At 40.6% G+C, this 22,392-nt stretch overlaps 1 protein-coding gene across 2 annotated transcripts in view; it reads left to right on the top strand.

Annotated features, from left to right (window-relative positions):
• The first annotated feature begins 268 nt into the window (after positions 1-268).
• The window catches only part of LOC146611993 (uncharacterized), a 33,130-nt gene continuing 11,006 nt past the window's right edge, over positions 269-22,392 (top strand). For both annotated transcript variants that reach the window (XM_085343270.1, XM_085343269.1), the window contains exons 1-3: positions 269-707; positions 14,230-14,311; positions 16,737-17,251. In XM_085343270.1, the coding sequence (XP_085199396.1) occupies positions 639-707; positions 14,230-14,311; positions 16,737-17,251 (666 nt within the window). In that variant the 5' untranslated portion in view covers positions 269-638. The remainder of the gene's footprint in view (positions 708-14,229; positions 14,312-16,736; positions 17,252-22,392) is intronic.

Here is a 22,392-nt window from a genome sequence, read left to right as displayed (position 1 = left end):
ATGTAAACATAATCTTGTTTCCTGTCCTGGCTTTTCTAAGCTGGCTCACATCAGATGGGCCCCAAGCTGCATAATGAAAATCCTGGATACGCCCCTGTTGAGGAAATAAACATAGGAGAACGTACGGCTTTAACTCTTAGCCCGCCTCCTCCTAGAGAGAGTAACACGACGTCACCGGGCCCGGCAGCCAATCCGAGAGCGATACGCTCTAGCTAGAGGAGATCTCCTATGTATTGGTGAAGCTGGTGTGCATTCGGCTGTGTGTATGTGTGTGAGTGTGCGTGTGTGAATGCGAACAAGTTGATATTCATTTAAATTTTTATTACCCCCTCCTCCCTCATCATAAACATATTTGAGTTAAACTCCGGGAGAGATAAAAGTAGTTAAACATACAGCAAAGGCAGAGTGACTCCGATGAACTCGAAAATAAGTTTGCTGCGCACTGCCTTTGAAAAGAAGCCGCATCTACGCAGTTTGAGGAATCTCGGTGTGTCGGTGTTTTTATCGACACCGGAGAGAGTCAGTGCAGCTGCTTTGTTGTGTGCCTTCTTTCAAAGTCGCTGGTGAAGTTGTTGTAACCGTCACGCTATAGGAGGCAGTAAAGCGGGGATAAGCCATTCACGAGAAAATAAGACAAAATGCTGAAGACGCTGACGAAGAAGCTGAGAAGACATTCACTCAATGAGATCCATCCTTTCCAAGTGAAGGTAAGTTCATTACACACCGTGAAATGGTTGTCATGAAACTCGCAGCACAAACAGCTGAGAAAGAAAGTGACTCGTGTCTGTGTGTATGCGTGTGTGAGCGCAGCGTGGCTTTACTTTTGTCTCGTGACTCGCTTATGAACCTTTATTAACACTATTTCTCTTTCACACGCACAGAGCAGCAGTCATTCCCAGCCTTATACACCCCGAGTGGCCACAAGCCCTATCAGATGGACTCCTCCATCTGCACCACCTCTGGTGGTCAAACGAGTTCATTTGGACTTATTTAAACGGAATCTGGACCACTTTCAGCTTACTGTTTACTCTTAGTGATTACATTCTGCTGACCATTTATCAGTTTTGGTTAGTAAATTGTCTCAGCTGTTTACCCATGACTCTTGGACGCTATTTTAACCATTAGTCCATTACTTTTAGTTACAAATTGAATTATAAGTTATTTATTACATCAAGCTACCTGTTTGAACAATGTATCCTTTATCTTAACGAATAGTTGTTATCTACTATTCATAATTTTGAGGTAAAGTCCTTCTAGGAGCTACTTTGACTTCTTGTTTATTACTGTTTGACCAATTCCTAAATAGCGTTTTCTTTCTGTGGGACAGGCTAGAGCTTCATCACTGCTGTGCGTGTTTTTGGAGGTACTCTCAGCCTCATTCATTATCAAGCAATTTACTCTTCATGGCTACTACAGGACTTTCTCTGGTGTTTACAAGTTAAAGTCTTAAAAATCCCTCTTGAGCTAAACATGTTTGCCTCGCTGTCATATAAGAAAGGAGAAACACTGAGAAACATTGGCCTTCTGTGTGTAAGAGAAAGGCTGGTGGAAGTAGTTCAGAGTGTGCATATGTGTGTTTGGGGTGAGTGTGGGGGTACAAATTGAAGCTCATTTAGGATGTACACAAACAAACATTTCAGTAAAAACCTTATTACTGCAAGCTGCCCCCACATCTACATCTTTACCCTCCAATTATCCACCACAGAATCCATGTAAGTGCTCCTCAGTTGTTGCTGGCTGTTCAGCTTGCATAATGCCTCTTTTTGGGGAGTTGAACGGTGAATTGTATCTTGCACGGGTCACTGACTTGCTCCATCTACAACACTATTGTGCGTCAACCAACTGTATAGTCGCATGGCAGCCATTTTGTGCCAAAGTGTGCCCATTCAAAGGCCTGGAGGTGGATATGGGGGAAAGTGTGCCATCCCTATTGTCTGCTGTTGTTTGTGTTTGTTGATCTGCTCACTGGTGGAAACGTTCTGCCTGTCGTAGTGATGGGAAAAGTGAGTTGTGACAAGGCTGGTTGCCTTCATGCTGGACTGACACAGGATGGCCTGTGAAAGCCGCTACACAGCACTCTTAAACCAGTACAATGGTGATTTATAAGGAATTTCTGCTGGTATGACCCCTGCTCCAGGACCTGCACTAATGCAGTGTAATGATTCAAGAAGAGGCAGCCAATGGAGCACCTTTCACTGAAGGAATTTTAAATGATAATCAAGGTTTAGTACGATCTTAGAATCTTAGTTAGTGATAGAAAGTGTACTCATGTCGATTATTGCGACACAAAGCCACAAACAGGAAAAAAATTGTTTTTTGATTGTTTTTTTTTTTTTTTCCATCATGGCTGATTTTTTTATTTTATTTTATTTATTTATTTATTTTTCTTCTGGTCCTGCTTTTTGTTGTCACTAAGATAGTATTTAGTATTTTATCACTCAGTTGGAGGGATGAAGCTCGCTGAGGCCTAGAGACTGGTTGGCAACCATCTGGCAACCTTGAGTCATGAGGGAAAAATGTTTATTCTTTGATCTTATTGTGAGCGGTTGCTGGCAGTTGCTGTGGAAAACAATTATTAATGTCCTACTGATGCAGCCCTAGAGACCAGACATTGAGCTTCTGTAATCACTAGCTTCTTGGGAATACTCCCACCACTTTGAAAGTGGTTGGTGGAGGTTGCAAAGAAGTATGCAGTGGCAATACTTCCTTGCAATTGTTTTGGTCGCTTGCATGTTGTCGCTGTCACTAATAGTGTGCATGGAAGACATTAACTGTCTGCACAAATTTGCAAACTAATTGCCAAGTGGCCATTAAATTGAAAAGTACAACGCAAACTGAAAATGAAGAACTCCCACCTTCAGAGTAAAAGTGCCTTTTACAGCTTTTACTTTGAAGTAAAAGTTCAAAGCGACAAAGGGGGTCATCTGATTTTTGGCGTTTTCTGTTTTCTTTGTATTATTGTTGCATGTTTTCAATATAAAGCGCCTCGAGGCAACAGTTGTTAATGTGCTGGTTGGAGTGTTAAAGCCCCACATTTTTTCTATAGATGAATGTTTCTAGTTCGTGTCACATTTTTTCAAGTAGCACTGCAGCTCGAAGGGTAAACGGTGAGTGTCCACATCCAAGTCTGTGTCTTCCATGTAAGTTTCTATCTGAAATCTGCTAGCGACTGAAATAATCACAAGGATGATTTTGGTGCAGCATCATCTTTGCGCTGATTTCATTTGTTGAAGTACCGTCTGGCAACCACCTCCTAACCATCTGGGGAAAACACGTTTCCCTAGTGACCGGTGATTCCCGGGTTTTGTGACAAGTCCTTAGCCCTGTGTAATTGAGACCTAACCAAGCTAGCTACCATTAGCTCATAACTTTGCTATCTAGCCTCTTGTCTAAATAGAGCTTAACAATAACTGCCCACTTTTTAAGGGCCCCAGTTCCGGAATTGAAATTCCTATTCATTCTGTCCATTGACGTTCCAGAAAATCCTTGTACAAAGAGTTTTAATCCTCAAACCAAGCCAACCAGCTTTGAAATTAATCATGACCATAAAAAGATTTAATTTGAATGTATAAGGGGTCAGTAGGCTCTAATTATATGTTTTAGCAGATTTTTATGTCAGATGCCCTTCCTGATACACCCTTAGTAGGATTTGTGCCTTTTCCCGAGCTCTAAAGGGAATATTTTATTTGTTAAGGGAGTGTGTAAACCACTACACTGTGGAGCCACAGGAACTACTTATCACACAGTGCATGCACAGCATATGCAAAATCCACAGCAACCTTCAAACCTTTTGAGTTTAATCCATGTAATGTTTTATAGTAGTATTTGTGAATATTAAACATTCATATTTCCATGGTAACAATGACCACCAGCAATCACAGACATCAATTGCGGATTGTGGATAGAGTAGATCTTTTCCACAACATTGGAAACAACACAGTTTTTGTTAAAGTTGATATCTTAAAGATTTCTAGTTTCTACAAGAGCATGCACCATTGTTTCACAGTGTTGTAGCTCATCTACTTTAGATGTCAGTAACATCACTATGACGCATAATCCATAAACCCATACGAAGGACATGAACCTCACTATTGAACTCTGTGTGACGCTGCTGATATTTTATACCTAGTAAAATTTTGGAAATTATGGTCCAGATTTAAATTTTTGCAGCAGATTTTTCTTGTACACTTTGACTCCTCCCCTTGCTGTGTTGGCCCTTTACAGACTCAAAGAAGCCGATGTATTGGCTTCGGGATAGTTTAAAAGAGACTAAACGGTCTCTCAAGGTCCTGGAGCTTCGACAGATTAAAACCACTTAGAGCTACACTACTGTGAGGAAGATCCACCAGCTGAGTGTGAGCTGAAGACAGGCAAGCATGTCTGTCCCTATGCTGTGTGTCTTTATGAGAGGGGGAATGGAGTGTGACAGTGTCCATGACAGTGTGGAAGGGCAGAGCAAAGCTGATATGTGTGTGAACTGGGTGGTGTGTATTTGTGTGCGCGCACGCTGTGACATTGCCATTGATCCAGCTTAGCAAGCTGCTCAGTGATGCAAGGCACTGACAAGGATTTCATTCAACTGTTCTTGACACACAAACACACAAGTCTTTGTATGTGTTTGCATGCGTACACAATAGCAGTTTCTATGCTTTATTCCTGCAGGCTCATTTTCATTTTTGCTTATTTGTCCAAATGAACTTCAAGCACTCTCTTCTTTCTTTCTTTTTTCTTGTCTTCTGTCTTTTTATTCAGGACTAATGTAAAACTGTACTGTGAATAAAACAAAAGTATGACTCAAACTTTTCTCAAAATATCAGCAAATTACCAGGTGAGGAAATGTATGGGTCAACCAAATCTGAACACAATTCTTACCTGACCGCTTCAGAATCAGCTGATTTGTTTGGTTTAATAAGTATACCACATTTAATGAAGCCCTGCAAAATTTTACCTTCAAAATATGAGAATTTTTCCAAGTTACAGGCCCTCGAAGTACATCAGATTGGGCTGAAATTTGGTAGATTTTAATTCATGTGAGATTTTTTTTTTTCTCCGCAGCATGTTTCAGGAACATCAGTATGGTGAAATGTGTATCATATTTAAATAGCAACACAGTAGCAGTTTATTGTCTGTGATACAGAGTAGCAGAAGCAGGCATTGGTACCCCAAATGTTTAATTTCCTTTTCCACAATTCACTGAAAGGAAAAAGTGAAAAGTGCAATTTGGGTAAACTTCCAAAGGCCTTAATACTATGTGGGATAAGTGGCTAGTCAAAGCAGCATGTGCCTACATTGATTCCAGGCTCATCCTGTAGCTGTGATTTATTGTGTGTCATAATAACTTTGTATAATGTAACTTGTAGTCACTTCCAACAGTTAAATGAGTTAAATGAAATCATGTTGATTTTGTGGGTAGTTATTCCTATGTTGATTCCAGGGAAATGGATAACTTTTAGCTCTCCATTGTAGGCTTTCTAAACTCAAACAACATATTGGCCACTGACATCTGTAAATGCTATCTTATTTGCTGATATATTGGTTCATAAAGGTCACCTTTTCTATTTTAAAGTTCTTCTGTCATACTTCAACTCTCTAAATGTTTTTTAAGTACTATATAACTTTACTCTTACTGAGCTTTGTAGTTAGTTTGGTGGAGTTATTCTCAGGTGTAGTGCAGACCCACAGCTCACAGCAGTCCAAGCCCTCACCTCAAACTTAATTTGAATATTTGTCATGCAAAGTAGCAGCACAGACCTGGGTAGTAGTTGGACCGGAAGATGAAAATCACCACCAGTGATTAACATCAAAATGATATTTGAATGCTGTCACTGCAGAGCTACCTCCTAACAATGTGAGAATGACTGTGGAGGGTCATTAAGCTTTTCAAATATTTTTTTCACACCTGTTTTCAGATTCAACGCGATTGGGACCTTAAATATTAGTGCAATGCTAATGTGGAAGGTTGTGCCGACTGAACTCCTGATTAGGTTGTGTTTGTGTTTTTTTTTTTTTCTTTGCATATAGTTCTCTATATCAGTTAAAGAACAAATATAGTTCTTGGCCAGCTTTTCTTGGTGGACTGAAGGCTGGGTGAGAGGTTAAACTTGCCAAGCAGATGTTTCTCGCACAGCTTTCACCTACTTCCAAAGTGAATGGAGGAGATCATAAACTCATCATAAGACATATGATAACATTTATTAAGAAGCCCAAGAATAAGTTGCCTTATTTTCTAAATATTGACATATCCAAACATAACCTTCATTGGATTAGGTTCTTGTCTTTTTTTGTCTAATTGTGTTTCATTCTTGGCTCTCAATGTGTACTTCAGTCACAACATAATATATAATCTTTAGATATAGAGTAGCTAGGTAAGCTTCTGCTCACTTCTAATTTCGATGAACCTTGTAAATCCTTTTTATTGCAATGTTAAACCTAATCTTAAAACATTAATTTATGAGAGCTGAAAGAATTTTTGAAGAATGTGCTTACAGGTGGGGCACTACTGCTTTATATGCTATTTTTAGCAAATGTATTAAGATAAACAAAGTCTGTAAATAGTTGGGATTGTCTTGAAACTGATTGTTTGAAACTGGATAAAAACTGGCAGCCTGAAAGAACTAGAAAGTGTCTAAGTTTGCAATATTTAAATGGACAAAAATGTAGCGATATTGTATTGTGTATATATTATTGCTAGTGCACATGCAAATACTTTTGCAGAAATACTGTTTGCAAGGCACCACCCACTTTTCTGTAATCCATACCTACTCTGGTGTGATGCTGTGACAAGTCAAACGTGGTTATTACATATTCTCTAAAGAGTTGCAATTCCTCTAATAGCCACTTGAGGCTGGATAAAAAATGAGGCAGTTCCCATAGACTACCATGTTAAAATGCCCAACTTTACAGCAGAAATGAACATGTTTACTGCCTGCTACGGAAAAACTGCTTTAGTCTATATTTCTCATTTCCATATTTATATTAACTGTATATAGTTTCATTTTTTAAGTAAAGCAAACTTTTGTATTTTAATCATGTTATTAGAACCTGTTTGAGTCACAGGTCAGACTTGGGCAACTGTAGCTGCTACCTGTCTGCTAGGCTTGCTGTCAGCTGATTGGATTTACTGAACCAGAGCTCTGGGGCCCGTTCTTCGTACGTCGCTCACTACATCCAAGATCAAATGACACATCCAAGACCAAACCATCGCGCTAACCGTGAGCTCGCTAATCCGGTTCCCCGAACACACCTGCTGTTGACGATTAGTACAGCTGGACGCAGTAATGTGACATCACTGGGTGTCGTAAAAGGGGCTACGCATCGATAGTGGAAACATTGATCGGCAACCCTCTGATTGGTCGGCGAAAATGTCGACGGAGCGCGCTCGGCTCGGTATTTTTCGGCAGCAGAGCAAGAACTCTTGAGTGAGGGATTTCAGGAGTTTCAGAGTTTAATCAGAACGCAAGGGAACACTGCAAAGGCTGCAAAAGCAAGGAGAGAGGGCTGGCAGAAAGTTGCTGACAAATTAAACTCGTAAGTAATTTAATAATAACAATAATAATGGAGTGGATTTATATAGCACTTTTCAAGGCACCCAAAGCGCTTTACAATGCCACTATTCAGTCACTCACATTCACACACTGGTGGAGGCAGCTACGGTTGTAGCCACAGCTGCCCTGGGGCAGACTGACAGAAGCCAGGCTGCCATATCGCGCCATCGGCCCCTCTGGCCAACACCAGTAGGCGGTAGGGTAGATTTATCATATCACACTATATTATCCAATATTATATTACATTATATTATATTATAATATGTTATATTATATCCCCTTTCACATTAGAGCCACAACAGGACCCACTAGAACATGGGAACAGGTAAAAGTGAAATATAAGAATATTCTACAGAATGGTAATGTTTATCACTTATATTGCTTTTCGTCTCTTGGAAAGAGACCCTGAAATAATCTGTTTGTTCATAACAGCAACCAAGAAAAGGGCAGAGCAAAAAAAAAAGACAGGTGGTGGTCCTGCACCCCCTCGTCAACAAGTTGGTTAAGTAAATAGTATCCTCACGGGAAAATCGATATCTCTCTATGAGCACACTGTCGCGCTGAGCTAAAGGATCCTGTCTGTCCCGCAATATACGCTGGATTCTGAAAACTCTCCTTATCAATCTTGCACCTTCCGCAATGGGTGGCTCGCGTATACGGACAGGACATGGCTGCGACAGGCTTCCCAAATCCACCTTCGCTTTTATAGCCGTGGTCTCTCATCTTGATTACACAAAGTAATTTGCAATTGCTACTCTGAAATATGAATTACATCTGTAATAATCACATACATGTAATAGAATGTTAATAGTACATTTCCCTTTTTTAGGAAATGACCTGTATGTATCTGTGTGAAATCAATAAATGGATCAAGTGCTGCATTGTCTTTAGTTACATTGATGTTATTTATTTATGGTGAAACAGTGGTGGAATATCGCTGTTGCTTTCGTATAAATGAAGCGGACATACCTGCGTGGCTGCGATCTAATCCTGTTTATATAAAGTAAACCTGCTCCCGAGCAGGTTTACGCTTACGGCTCTGTTGCTATGACAGCAAGTCCCGGATGAGCTTCGGGGAACCGAACGATCCAAGATCAGGCGAAATCGTCAACAATCAAATCCAGCTAACTTACTTAGCGAGGTACGAAGAACGGGCCCCTGGACTGAGAGCATTTTAATGCAGTTATCTCTATCATTGTTTGTTTGTTTTTTGTTTTTGTTTTTGTTTTCGTAGCATCCAAGAGAGTCTGGGCTTCATTTTTTAGTGAGTGATATTGTAGTATGCTCAAAAGTTTAAATTGGAAGTCCATACCAGATACTTTGTTAGGCACATTTTGCTAATACTGGGTTGGATATAAGGTAAACCATAAGCTCTACGCTTTTTCTTATCAGACGGATAAAAATGCTAAGAAAATACATACATTTCTGTCAAGTTAACCAACTCAGAATCTTTAAATTAATTACATGCTTCCAATCACTCATTTTTATCCAGGAAAAAAAATCGTAATATGATGCAGCCTTTTTAAGTTGGAGTTATGCAGTCCAGGCTTGACTAGAGCATTATGCATGAACTGAACTCATTATCTTATGCAGACTACTAAGTGAAATACTGCTCACTTTACAGTAGCAAGGGAGCAACCATTAGCACCATATCCTGGAGCTGAACAGCTGGTGCTACAGCACAGTGTGATGGTGAATGTCAGTTAAGCAATAGCTAGAGTTTGTTGTAGCTAGCTGTGCCAAAGGAGTACCCGTATCAGATGTGGTTCACTGAGAACACATGCAAAGTTTTTCTCTCTTTCATAGTAATACCTGATATCAGATAACTGTCACACGCCAAGTTTTTGCTGTCTAGAAAAACAAAGTGAAACTTATTCAAATACTCATACATGCACCACGGCTTTGCTTCACACTCCCAGAGGAGATTTTGCATAGCTTATTTTTTATCATCTGTTGACATGTACTTGTTTTGCATTAAGAGAAATTCATCAGATGCTGTAGTAGCTTTTGAGTTCATGGGAAGGGGTCTCGTTCTGTTCATGCTTGAGCTGTTGTTGGTCTTTTAACCCCTTCTGGTGAGAAACTAGAAGCAAAGAACTTCTAAAGTCTCATAGCTTAGATAGTCTAGCCCTAAAGAGCCATATCCTCTCCCTCAAAAAACTTTCATGTGGTAAAAGTTATTCTTCTGTCAATTTTTATCACATTTTTAACTGAAGAGGTCTCCAGTTAAAGTCATTTTTGCTTAGGAAGATTTCCAAGTGAATGAACGATACCACTATATCAGTGCTCAATGCTACATTTATTGCATCCTTTAGCAAAGGGTACTTTGGAGCATCCTTTATGAAAGGAAAGTCCCACAATTCATAGCAACCATCAGTTTGTGAAAACAAATAAACATAAATAACAAGTAATAGAAGTCATGTAAATATTAACAGTGCATTTTCCATTTTGTGACCTAACCTGCTAATATGTATGATTCTTTAACACAGTGTTGTTAAACCCAAAAATGAACTCTGAGAATAGATTTTCTATGATTAAACAATTAAGATTATGAGCTTTATCAAAGTGATCAAAGTCATTTTAAGGTTCACTATAATTTAGTTTGCATTAGTTATGTCCATTATTGTATTGCAGTCTTTAGGACTGTCTTGACTTCAGTCCCAGAAAGTCAGAATAAGATCGTCTCTCCAGTAGGACGAGAAAATATGAGTGGACTTGATAAGCAACTAATCACAATCACTGTGACCTCCATGAGATGAAGTATTTAAGATGTGGATGTCATTGTCATCTCCGGCTAGTTCCATGTCAACAACATTCACATTGTTAAGTAGTCTTATGTAAGTATAGTTGAATTCCCTGAGCACCGTGGTTCACTTTTCCTAAGTCCTTAGAAATTCTCCTTTACAAATTTCCCTGACATGTTTTCCATTGAGATCAAGGGTAAAGTCATTAGGAAAAGGAAGTCATTTTTTTGGTCTGTTTGACCGCAGCCGGGGTCAAGAGAATAGCTGTTGCTCTACTTTCAGATTTTGATTGCATTAAAGTATCTTTCTGTCACAGTCAAAGTACCATGAGCCACTCCACCATCTGCCATTTTGATTTGTCTTTTTCCAGACACGAGTCACCTTCAGCCACCACAACCACATGCTTCTCACACACATGGGGTTTCTGTTGTGGTTCAACCACTTTACTAATGTTTGTTATCATTTGGAAACGGTTGTCATCGAGGGAGGACTTCCTACCATATATCCTTAGCCAACCAATTAGCATGCATTAGCAGACTCCTTTTTTGATGGACAAAATTGTAAGTGTTGGATTTTTTTTTTTTTTTTTTTAAGCTGACATTTTTTGGAGGGGACATGGGGGGTCAAGATGCAGTCAGAGCATGTTCATGGACATTGGCATGAAAATGTCAAATGTAAACATGCCAGAATTTATCAGAATCATTCATTTTTCCGACTGACAGAGATTTGTCTGTGAAGAAGCTTTCAGAATTCCAAAGAAGCAGAGAAGCAAAAGCTGCTAACTTGATCTCAGTGGTGATCTCACTGCGAGTGAAAACAGATTTAAGCGACTCAGACTAAATTCCTGTCTCTTCTGAGTACAATTAAAATGTTTATAACCCGCAACTAGTACCAGTTCGCTCTTGGTATCCTACAACAGTAATGTTAACAGGATTTCGACTGCTTTATGGATGCTGCCCAACAATAACTCTCTGTAGTATACAGTGGAGTTGAAGCCCAAGCCAACCACTTGCCAAAACACATTTCCTCCTCACAGTTATTCCTCAACGTCTTTTTCATATGGAGTTCATGAAGTGAAGCTGTTTAACTCGAGACTCCCTCAGCCAAGGGGTTTTGTCTTGTGAACTGGCTCTGGGTCTGTTCATTGAGTATCCTTCCCACAGCTCATGCACCAGTGAAAAGCATGAAGGCTACACTCTTTTATTGCATGGAATATACCCTTTGTTACACTTTTAGGTGACTTCTAGATGTCTTCATTAAGATAGGATAGCATCCTCTGTATATGTTTTAGAAAATGGTTGGTGATAACTTTTTAAAAATCTTTAGTGGTAACATTGTTAGAACATCTTGCCTTGAGATTCCTGAAGGTGGCATGTTTTTTAAAATGAATAAATTACTTTGAGCAAGTGGAGCTTCTGATTTAGCATTTTCAGCTGTAGCTCGTTTTCAGTTCGTTTCAGTATTTGTAGGATATTTATTGCTTCAGTTAATGTTCCTGTAGGGTTAAAAAGTTCTGTTAATTGTTGCCTTTCATTTTTAAGCATCGCCATGTTGTTCCCTAAACTCCTTAAACTCTTGTTGTTAGATTGTCAATAAATGTAGTAATTGCATTCATAGGAAATGGACTGTTTTGTACACTTTTCCATGCTTTTTCCTACATGAGTGCTTGGTGTCTAACATTCATACTACAATGGATGCATCAGAGAAAAACTTGGGGAAACATTAGCTGGGCTTCTCTACTGACTTAGCCTCTGGGTGCAAATTTTAAATGCACTACTCATGTAGTCAGCTGATATCTGGGACCAACCTTGGGGTTTGGTATCTTGCTCAAGGATAGATTGGCATCCAGACTGGAGTAGCAAGGGATTAAACAATCAACTTCCTGATTAACAGAAGACCTGTAGCTCCTGAGCTATAGCGACCCCGAATGGCCTTTAGTTGATGAGCCATGTCATTGCTGGTAGTATGCTATATACTCGGGGAATAAGTCATATTAATTTAGCACATAGCACTTGGTCAAATTGGACACTTTGGCATGTAGTGCTTACTACCTACTGCTAACACTGTCACCTCGCACCAAGAAGGTTCCTGCTTCAAATCTACTTTGCCTTTCTGTGTGGAGTTGTGCATATTCTGTTAAAACCTGCTTGCATTCCCTCTAGATACTCCGGATACACACATGTTTATTTAACCGGTGATTCTAAATTGGCAAATGACATGTATGATTATCTGTTTCTCTGTGTTAGACCATATAGAATCTGGAATAGATTAGGGACTTGTCTGTGGAGCACCTCAGCTCTTGGTGGAAGTAAACTGGGACAGGTTACGTTCATTTCACAAACCTACCACCAGAAACGTTATCTGGGCTTCTCTGCTGACTTAGCCTCCAGGTGCAAATTTTGAATGCACTACTGATGTAGTCAGCTGTCTTCTGGGACCAAAATTTCTCTTTTGTTCTGCAAATCTTTGTTTAAGGATTCAAATTGATTAAAAAAATAATAGAAAGCTAAGCCTTTGATAATAGGCATTTGGGAAAAAAATGTCCATCTTTTGCACCCAGCTTGGATTGTTTACCTGCTAAAACCTGCTCAGATGTGACTTTTTGATGTTATCAGACTTGCTCTTGGAGAGTATAAGCAACTGAAGTTTTTAAAGGAAGCATTAAATGAAGGGGGAACTCCAGTTAAACATTTGTAAATGGCCAATCACAAGGAGGTAAAAAACCTGTTATTAGATGGTCATAAAGTTTTTTGGTCTAGTCTAAAATAACATCTATAAATTAACATTGTTTTCAAGGGTCATTTAGACACTGTCCTACTTTGTGAAAGACAAAAATCATTGAGCTAGCAACATAAAGTGTGGAAAGAGTGTTTGCAGTGTTACATCATCAGACTTGGTTTGGCCTATTCTTTGGTCTGCACTGATATGACACATTGGACTGTAAGTATGACATGTTTTCAGTCAGTTTAGCCTGTAGCAATTTAAGGAAACTACATTTATGATTAATAGGAGTTTTGGCTGACAGAAAGTCGGCCAAAACTCCTGTTATTCATTACTGCTGATATAAGATGTGAATAATGTGATTTCAACGGCCTTGATGTTGTTGCATAACAGCATACTCTGGAACTTCCACTTAATATGAATTGAATACTGTCCTCCCTGTATTTGTCTTTGAAACCCTGGCTCATTTCCCCCTTTTTCACTGTATTTTTTTGAAGGCCTTCAGAAAGAGGAGGAGGAGGAGGAGGAGGAGGTGGTGTGTGTTACACACTAGAAGGGAGGACACTGTATGTTTGTGTGGATGTATGTGTGTCATCGTACACACAAGCTCAAGCACAGATGGCAGCTGCTCAGCGAAGCCTCGGAGTGGTAATTACTGAGTGTGAGGCGCATTACTTAACTGTTAGCTTTGCAGTCTGCAGGGTATCTGTATTGTTGTTGCTGCTGTAGAGGAGGAAACGATTTTTAAAGAGACAGTCTGGTTTAGGTTGAATGTTTTTCTGTACAGCAACTTGTGTATGTTTACTGAAGCCAGGCAAAAATTTACTCTCAAGGTATGAATATTTTCTAACGTAAAGGCTCTGGAATTATATAAAAGTGAGTTAAAGTTTTGTGATTTTTAGTTTGCATTATTGCTGTCAAAGCCTGTGACCTAAAAGAGATATACACATGAAATATTCAGGGCTAAAAAAAAACACTTTTAAGCCCTGTTAAAACGGCAAACAAATCAGTTTTACACCCACGCCAAGTGTCACGATCTAAGACCAAAATCTTCCTTTTCTTTGGCTTGAAAGAGAAGGACCCTTATATATCCTTGTATGATAAACTTTGTTTTTTTTGTGTATGTGTGTGTAATATTAAGATTCATATCAGCAGGGGATATGAGGGGTTAATTTAGCATTGCATGTTTGACCTACAGTACAAGCTGATGCTTTTTCCAGATTTCCTACCATGGCAGCGGAGAGGGAGGGGAGAGCGATGACTCAGAAGGGGAGAACCAGGAGCTTGCACAGATTGACAGAGGTATGTTCCCACTGCCAGGCAAATCACCTTTAATTGAAAATAGACGATGATTTTCTGTTTTGGGTCAAAAATAAAGATTAGAGGGGAACACTGATTACTGGAGGAGAATTTTGACTCTGGAAATGTCCTTCAAATTATTACAGTGTTTTCTGGGAAACGAAAAAAGTTTTAATCACCTAAGAAATGCAGTAAAGGTGAAAAGAGGATGCTGAAAGAGCCATTGATACTTATACTTGTTGTTGGCCGTAACAGATTGCTTACAGGAAACTTGAAAAGCGTTTCACTTCAATCAACTTCAGCTACTTAAGAAACCTTTGTTTTTGCTCCCATTCCCCATGGGATGGACGTAGAGACCTAAAATTCATTCCAGATACACAATATAACCATCCCTCCCAAACAGTGGTCACAAATCAGTCCAAATGTGTGGTAGTGGGCACATCTGCTATATTGAGATAATCCATCCCACCTCACAGGTGTGCCACATCAGGATGCTGATCTGACATCATGAGTAGTGCACAGGTGTACCTCAGACTGCCCACAACAAAAGGCCACCCTGGAATGTGCAGTTTTGTCTCACAGCAAAATGCCACAGATGCCACAAGCAATGAGGGAGCGTGCAATTGGCATGCTGACAGCAGGCATGTCAACCAGATCTGTCGCCCGTGCATTGAATGTTCATTTCTCAACCATAAGCCGTCTCCACAGGCGTTTCAGAGAATATGGCAGCACATCCAACCGGCCTCACAACCGCAGACCTCGTGTAACCACACCAGCCCAGGACCTCCACATCCAGCAGGTTCACCTCCAAGATCGTCTGAGACCAGCCACCCAGACAGCTGCTGGAACAATTGGTTTGCACAACCAAACAATTTCTGCACAAACTGTCAGAAACCGTCTCAGGGACGCTCAACTGCATGCCCGTCGTCCTCATCGGGGTCTTGACCTGACTCCAGCTCGTCGCCGTAACAGACTTGTGTGGGCAAATGCTCACATTCGATGGCGTCTGGCACGTTGGAGAGGTGTGCGCTTCACGGATGAATCATGGTTCACATTGTTCAGGGCAGATGGCAGCTGAGAATGTCCCAGTTCTTGCATGGCCAGCATACTCACCGGACATGTCACCCATTGAGCATGTTCGGGATGTGCTTGACCGGCGTATACGACAGCGTGTACCAGTTCCCACGAATATCCAACAACCTCGCACAGCCATTGAAGTGGAGTGGACCAACATTCCACAGGCCACAATTGACAATCTGATAGACTCCATGCGACGATGTGTTGCACTGCATGAGGCAAATGGTGGTCACACCAGATACTGACCGGTTCTGGGACCCCAGACCCCCAATAGCGCAAAAAACTGCACATTCCAGGGTGGCCTTTTGTTGTGGGCAGTCTGAGGTACACCTGTGCACTACTCATGATGTCAGATCAGCATCCTGATGTGGCACACCTGTGAGGTGGGATGGATTATCTCAATATAGCAGATGTGCCCACTACCACACATTTGGACTGATTTGTGACCACTGTTTGGGAGGGATGGTTATATTGTGTATCTGGAATGAATTTTAGGTCTCTACGTCCATCCCATGGGGAATGGGAGCAAAAACAAAGGTGTTGCGTTTATATTTTTGTTGAGTGTAGCAGCTGCACTGAGGTCATTTATAAAGCTTCTAGTTTTTAAAGTAGCTACGTCGTCTGGGATCTCATTATCTCTCAGACACCTTAAAAAGTAGATGTATTCATTGCACTTTTCTTGACTGATTCAGATTTTGTCTTTCTTTTAAATTCTAAATGTGACCTGCCGATACCGAATTATAACTGACAGAGCGTACAAACAATTTAAACTTTTCCTCAATGTAAAATTAGATTTTCATAGTAAAATAAATTGGTAAACTTCACAATTTTGACTTTATAGTTTGCACAAAGCTACAGGATCTTCTCTCACTTAAACAAGATGAAAATAAAGTGCTCTGCTACTGGAAGGAGGTGCAAATGATTAAAAAAAAATAAGTTGCCGAATGCCCACTTTTACCGGACATGTTTTACCTTACAAAAAAAAAGCAAATGCAACAGATTTATATAACAAATCCAAGTAGTTTTTGATGCGTGTCAGCTACAGTGATTGTCTTTGTCCCCTGATTTCCAAGAACTGGGAGAACAATAGAAAATAAATATATATTTTGATAGCGTAGAGTTGGGGTAATCTGGAATGATTACTTAGCCTTTATTAGGATTCCTGGTGACTTTTGTTCCTAGTCCTTTAGAGGAGGGAGAGAGAGATAAATCTGACTAGTGGTTAGCTTAAAAGTAGGAAACAGATGAGAGCAGAGGGGTACCTTGTTTCAGTGTAACTGGTCTGTTCGGTATTAAATTATAATCTTCTACATTTTTTAAAATTTGACTTATGAGTTTTTAATTCTCCTAGAGAGGCGGAGAAATTGTGCCCTCACCCCTCTGGCCACCAGCCAGCAGCACAACCAGGGTCCCCTCTCTCCTGCACGGCTGCGACGCCTGCGCCTCCTTTTAGATGCCAATCTGGATCGCCACTCTTCAGAGGAAGAACTCGAGCGAATCAGCTGCGGCGATAACAGGAAGTGGGTATCTTCACTCTCCCAGCGCCATGGCGATCACCACAGCAGTGCCTCCAGTGATGAGGAGGTGCGGGACCTCTGTGGCTGCAGGTCGCCTGCCGCCTCCGCCAGGTCGCTGGGGGAGCCCGGTGCTTGCCTGGCTGCCTCCCCCAGCCCTGTACTTTTCAGCTCCAGCCCACCACGTAGCCTCAAGCCACCCCCCATGCGATTTCAGCTGCAGGTGGTTCCGCCGGTTGCACGACCCATCATCTTGACCCACTTTGACCAATCAGCACCTTACAGAAAGTATCGGCACAGCTACGGGGGGGAACCAGGGAGACCCAGTCTGGACTTGGAGAAAATGCAACAGGTCCGTGAGTTAAATACGAGGAGCATGTATATGTTAGCGCTAAATTATTAAAGCAGGGTTTTTCCTGCAGCTAGTATAATGCACCCTTTTTATTCTCCCCTGAAAGAAGGCAGTATGTAATTAGTTCATTTTGTTTGTCTGTCTGTTTCTTAGCAGTCTAAGATTTACAGTTTTCAAGATGTCATATTTTTTGTGATGGTAGATGCAAAAAAACAGCTCAAACAGATTAAATTTGGGTAAAATCTGGGTCAAGGTCACACTAAATGTAAAAAAAAAAACCCTTTTGTATTACCCACAATTTGTTTTTTTTTTATCGCCTTCAAACTTCTCAACAATATACTAGGCCTCAGGAGACACGAGTATCTAGGTTGGCCAAGCATTTGACTTTGACCTTCATTGAGCCCAAGGTCAATTTTGACCTTGGAAAAAATCGCAAGAAACCGTACTGAGTAATACATCCTCTGAAAGGTTGTGGAAAGAACTCTTCAACACACTTTTAATTTTTTCCATCTGATGTCCTACGACGTCTGTGTTACCAATAACACGTTGAAGTCATCATATTGTAATAAAAACAAAGTTTTACTGTAGTATAGCTCTTGCCTTCGGGAGGACTTGCGCCCTCTGAGCAATCTTGTTTGTTATGTTGCCTTAAATGACAAGAAAATGCCTACAATTTTGCAATTTAAGGTAAAACTTGTTGTTTTCATGTAGACTTATTATGTTATGTTCAGTCAGCCCCCAACAGCCAATTTTGAGTCCGTAAAAACCCTGTTAACGATCGTAGTATCAATGGGCCCTGAAGGAAATGGTTTTGTTGTCCATATTGGAGAAAATGGCATGCGTTTTTATACTTCCTTGACCATAACAGGGAACTCTCTTTTTGAGGCAACTTGTGAGGGCCCGGGGCACTTGCCTTTCACATATATCCTGCAGCACCGTGTACCACATTGGCTACACTTCAGTGGAGGCTCATTACGTTAAGTGTATCAAGTCGTCAGTGTATAAGGACATAAATCCAAGCAGTCTATGGAAACATTTAGTAAAAGTGCATCACAGAAAACTTAGAGTTCACATCTGACTAGCTCATAGTTTGGCTGTTGGCACTTACAGGTAAGTAATATGTGCTGGCGGCCTAGCACCCACACACAAAGTTGGCTACAAGGACAGGTAAAGACTTAAAAAATCAGTGACCAGATTCTGTTGTTAGGAGGTATTGTCCTTTAGCATGTAAAGGTCAAATGCAGTGTTTCAAACTCTCTTGCTAACTTATGACACAGATACTGCATCACATCAGGCCATGTTTTCTTCTGTGCAAAACTGAAACTCCAGCAATTACGGCAGTGTATGCAGCACTCACTTCCTCTTCATTTTTTGATGGTAGTTTCCATCATATTCACCAAAATTCTGCAAAGCTTGTGATTTCTATTTTTGATTTTTTTTTTTTTTTTTTTTTTTTTGGGTGACTTGTAAATTTCCATAGGGAGTTTAGTATTAGATAGGCTAACATTTATAGCCTTCACTGCACATGCACACACTATAGAAAAAGGGTATGTCCTGCAGAGCCAGTTAATATTTGGGACAATATCTCAAGATGTTAGACAAGGGAACACGGGATAAAAAAATGCTTCACAATCCCACATAAAGAAGGATATCCGGTCACCTTGTTTAAAAGTAACACATACATGAAATTGCATAACAGTATGAATCCCTATTTTTACTTGTGGATTAACATGTAAGCAATATTTTGTTGTTGTAAATGGTTCGGGTGGAACTGATTAAATACTTTTGGTTAGTTTAAAGAATTACAGTGCATTATATATTTTATAACACTGAAATTTTCCTAAAATGTGAATGCACTTCTAGCTTTTAGCACAGTAAAAATACTAAGTACTTCCAAATTATGCTTCAGTACAGCACTCTAATCTACATTTACTTAATGGCTCTGCGGTTTAGTCCCCAGGGCACTGTATAACTGATTAATAATAATCAATTTTTAATTGCTATCAGTCGTTATTGCTGTAATTGAAACAGATCACTGACAGACCATTTCTCTCTCAGTAGGATGTTTAACTTGGAGCTTGGAATGCCATAATTTTGGATAATCAGTGAGTTTATGTGGGGATGTTGTATTAGGAGCCAGATTTTCTTCCCTCAAATATTTGGATGCATTCACAGAATGCAGTCTTTTCATGTCCAACAACCCATTTCACTGTATGCTGAAATAGATTCTCTGTACCTATTTATGTAATATCATATTTAATTCTGACACTATAGCAGTATGTGTGCCAAATGGCAGATGAGCCTTAACCCCCCCGTCTCCACCCCCCTGAGCAAATCAAACAGCGATCTTGGGTCGCACATTTGGTCCAAAAATTCAATCGTGAATACTCTTCAAATACACATGCACACACGTAAACAAAGTCCTCCCTTTCCATAGCCGGACGCTCGCCTCCACGGTGGTCTGGCTGGAGAGGGATGAAGGAGAGGGAGCCACGGACGGCAGATGTCCGCCCTCGTTTTTCACAAAGGCTGGCGAGTGAGGGGAAACGATGGAGGGGTGGAGGCAGAAGGAGAGGATTAAATAAACAACAGAAAAACGACAGCCACTAATGAGTCACGGCGAAGCTGGTCCGCTAATCATTAAAATCCAATAGACTTGTTGGCCCACACTGTGGATGGGGAAGGGTGTGTGTGTGTGTGTGTGTGTGTGTGTGTGTGTGTGTCTTTGCAAAGAGAGAAACTGCAGGTTTCAGGGGTCCATATGTCCGTGGGGTTTTTAGAGGGAACGAACAGATGATAAGAGACAGCGGGCAACTTCGAGAGGGGTGAAGTGTAAAAAGAGAAGTAGTGTGTCGATGTGTATATGTGTGTGCATCCATCATCCTGCCTGTCTGTCTGTGTCTGCATGTGTACATCCTCCTGTCTGTGTCACTGTGTGTGTGTGTGCACGCTCAGTGAAGTGGAATGGGAGGTGCTGCAGGGAATACAAAAGGGAGCCTACAGAGGTAGCCAGCAGACACATTAACCCTTTAGCTGGACATCTCCCAGTCATGAAATCAGCCTCGACTTCTACACCTCATCCAGGGTCTGATGTACAACAAATAGCACATGTTCACTGGTGTTTGTACAGGAAAAAGTTAGCTTATAACCCTTGAATTTCTTATTACCCCCAAAAGCGATCTTAAATGTGTGTTAGAAAGATATATATGGCAAAGCTTCACATTATGTTTGGTCTGAGTACACCATAAGAATGCCGCGGTCAGACATTTAGTGGAGGACCTCGCCCACGCATTTGTAGTACAACCACTTCTCTCTTTTTCTATGAACATAAAGTTGACAACCTTTTTTATCCTCTGGTTTTTATTCTGTTCGGAGTTCCAGAAGCAATTTGGTGCAAACAGTGTTTTATATGCAAATGACTAATTAAGGAGCACAAGCCAAGAAGACTGAGCTCTATAAAAGACGACCATGCCAATGCACGGCTTTATAAATCTAATGAAAAGGATGCATTTCTGCCTGTGCTCGTACACGCAGCTTCAGTCATGAGTTTTATGAATCTGGCCCCCAGGGGAGCAAGAAAGGGAAAGAGATGCGGTTCTTGTTAAAAATGTAATTTAAAGGTGTCAAATATGGGGATTCTGTGCCAAAGGTGCAGGGAACACCTGAAACATATTCTTAACTACATCCTGAAACCATACAAATGGACATGCAAGCAAAGGAAAAGCATTTTCAAGGCCAGAAACGAGAAGAGTAAGAAATAAGTATATTTGGCCCAAAATATAGCCTCCCAGGCTTATTTTCAGTTAGATTGACTCATAGTCTATTTTTTTTCATTTCGAAGAGACAGCTATAAAAAAAACAAGAGCCATAACTCTGTACATGCAGAGTGGGTGGGCTTACACAGCTTCATCTTACAGGAAGATATTTGTACAGCAAATCTGAACACAATAAAAGAAGAAGAAGAACAACAAGACTGTTCCTTTAGTTCAAAATGAGGCTTGCAGATACTGCATAGAACTAAATCCCGGGTTATGTTCAGTAGCATACTCCAATATAAATTCAATTTAGTTAGTGTGGCAGATGCTGGTCATTTGAGCAAAACAAAAAACTGGATGACAATTTAAAGGAAACACCTGAACTGTACAGTGACTTGGTCAAAGTTGTTCCAAGTGATCGACTGTATCCTGATGTGAGTGAAAATAGCAAAAGATTGAATTAAATTCACTTCAAAGCACTTTATATCATAAGGTAAAAAGCCGAGAATAGTGAGAAAACCAACCAACAATTTAAAAAAACAAACAAAAAAATAAACCTGTTATGAGCAAGCACTTGGTGACAGCGGGAAGGAAGAACTCTCTTTTAACAGGGCAGAACCAGGCTTAGGGAGGGACAGCCTCCCTAATGATAATAATAATGATTAAATGCTGAGTGGTGTATAAACACATAGAGTGAAAAGACATGAGTGAAGATAACTGCACCCACAGCAGCCCAAGACTATTGCAGCATAGCTAAGGGAGCATTCTGAGTTACCTGTTCCAGCCCTACTTCCTTTAGGAGGAAGCTACTTTCGGTCACTTGCATCTACAATCTTATTGTTTTGAGTACTTCTCATAACTGGTGGGCGTAGGTGAGGAAGGAATGTAGATTGAGCAGTAAGTCATCTGGCTTGCTTTCACGCTCTATTCGGCACAACGGGCTGGTACCAAACTGATCTGTTGGTCTCTGTCTTCACTCAGCTCATGAACAAACCCCAAAATGTTTGAGCAACTCCCCAAACACTGAATGGGCACTCCACTTTCTTCTAGGTGAAAACAATGGCCTCAGACTACCATAAGAGTGCATGGAAAAAAATATTAATTCTTCAGATTGAAATGGTCCTTAAATGCTGAAGGATATTGACAGTGCACTTAGTTTTGGCTCCGGTGCTCCCTCTCTAAGACCAGGGGCTAACGTGCAGGTCTATGATTCCCCAGTGTGACCGTAAATAATTAGAGTCATGCCTTTATTTATTTATGGGTTCGTTCATTTAGTCTCTGATAACTCCTTATGCTTGCTTGTCCGTGTCCATTCCCACAAACTGCACAGATGTTGTTCTAAGTGATCGACTATATGCCGATGTAAGTGAAAATGGTTTTGATTGC

This window comes from Diplotaxodon limnothrissa, linkage group LG19 (genome assembly GCF_057381915.1).
Source record: "Diplotaxodon limnothrissa isolate DT_005_m linkage group LG19, D_limnothrissa_male_GT1.1, whole genome shotgun sequence".
In the NCBI taxonomy this organism is placed as follows: Eukaryota; Metazoa; Chordata; class Actinopteri; order Cichliformes; family Cichlidae; genus Diplotaxodon; species Diplotaxodon limnothrissa.
The sequence above is the reverse complement of the archived record's forward strand: the minus strand, read 5'-3'. Positions and strand labels throughout refer to the sequence as shown.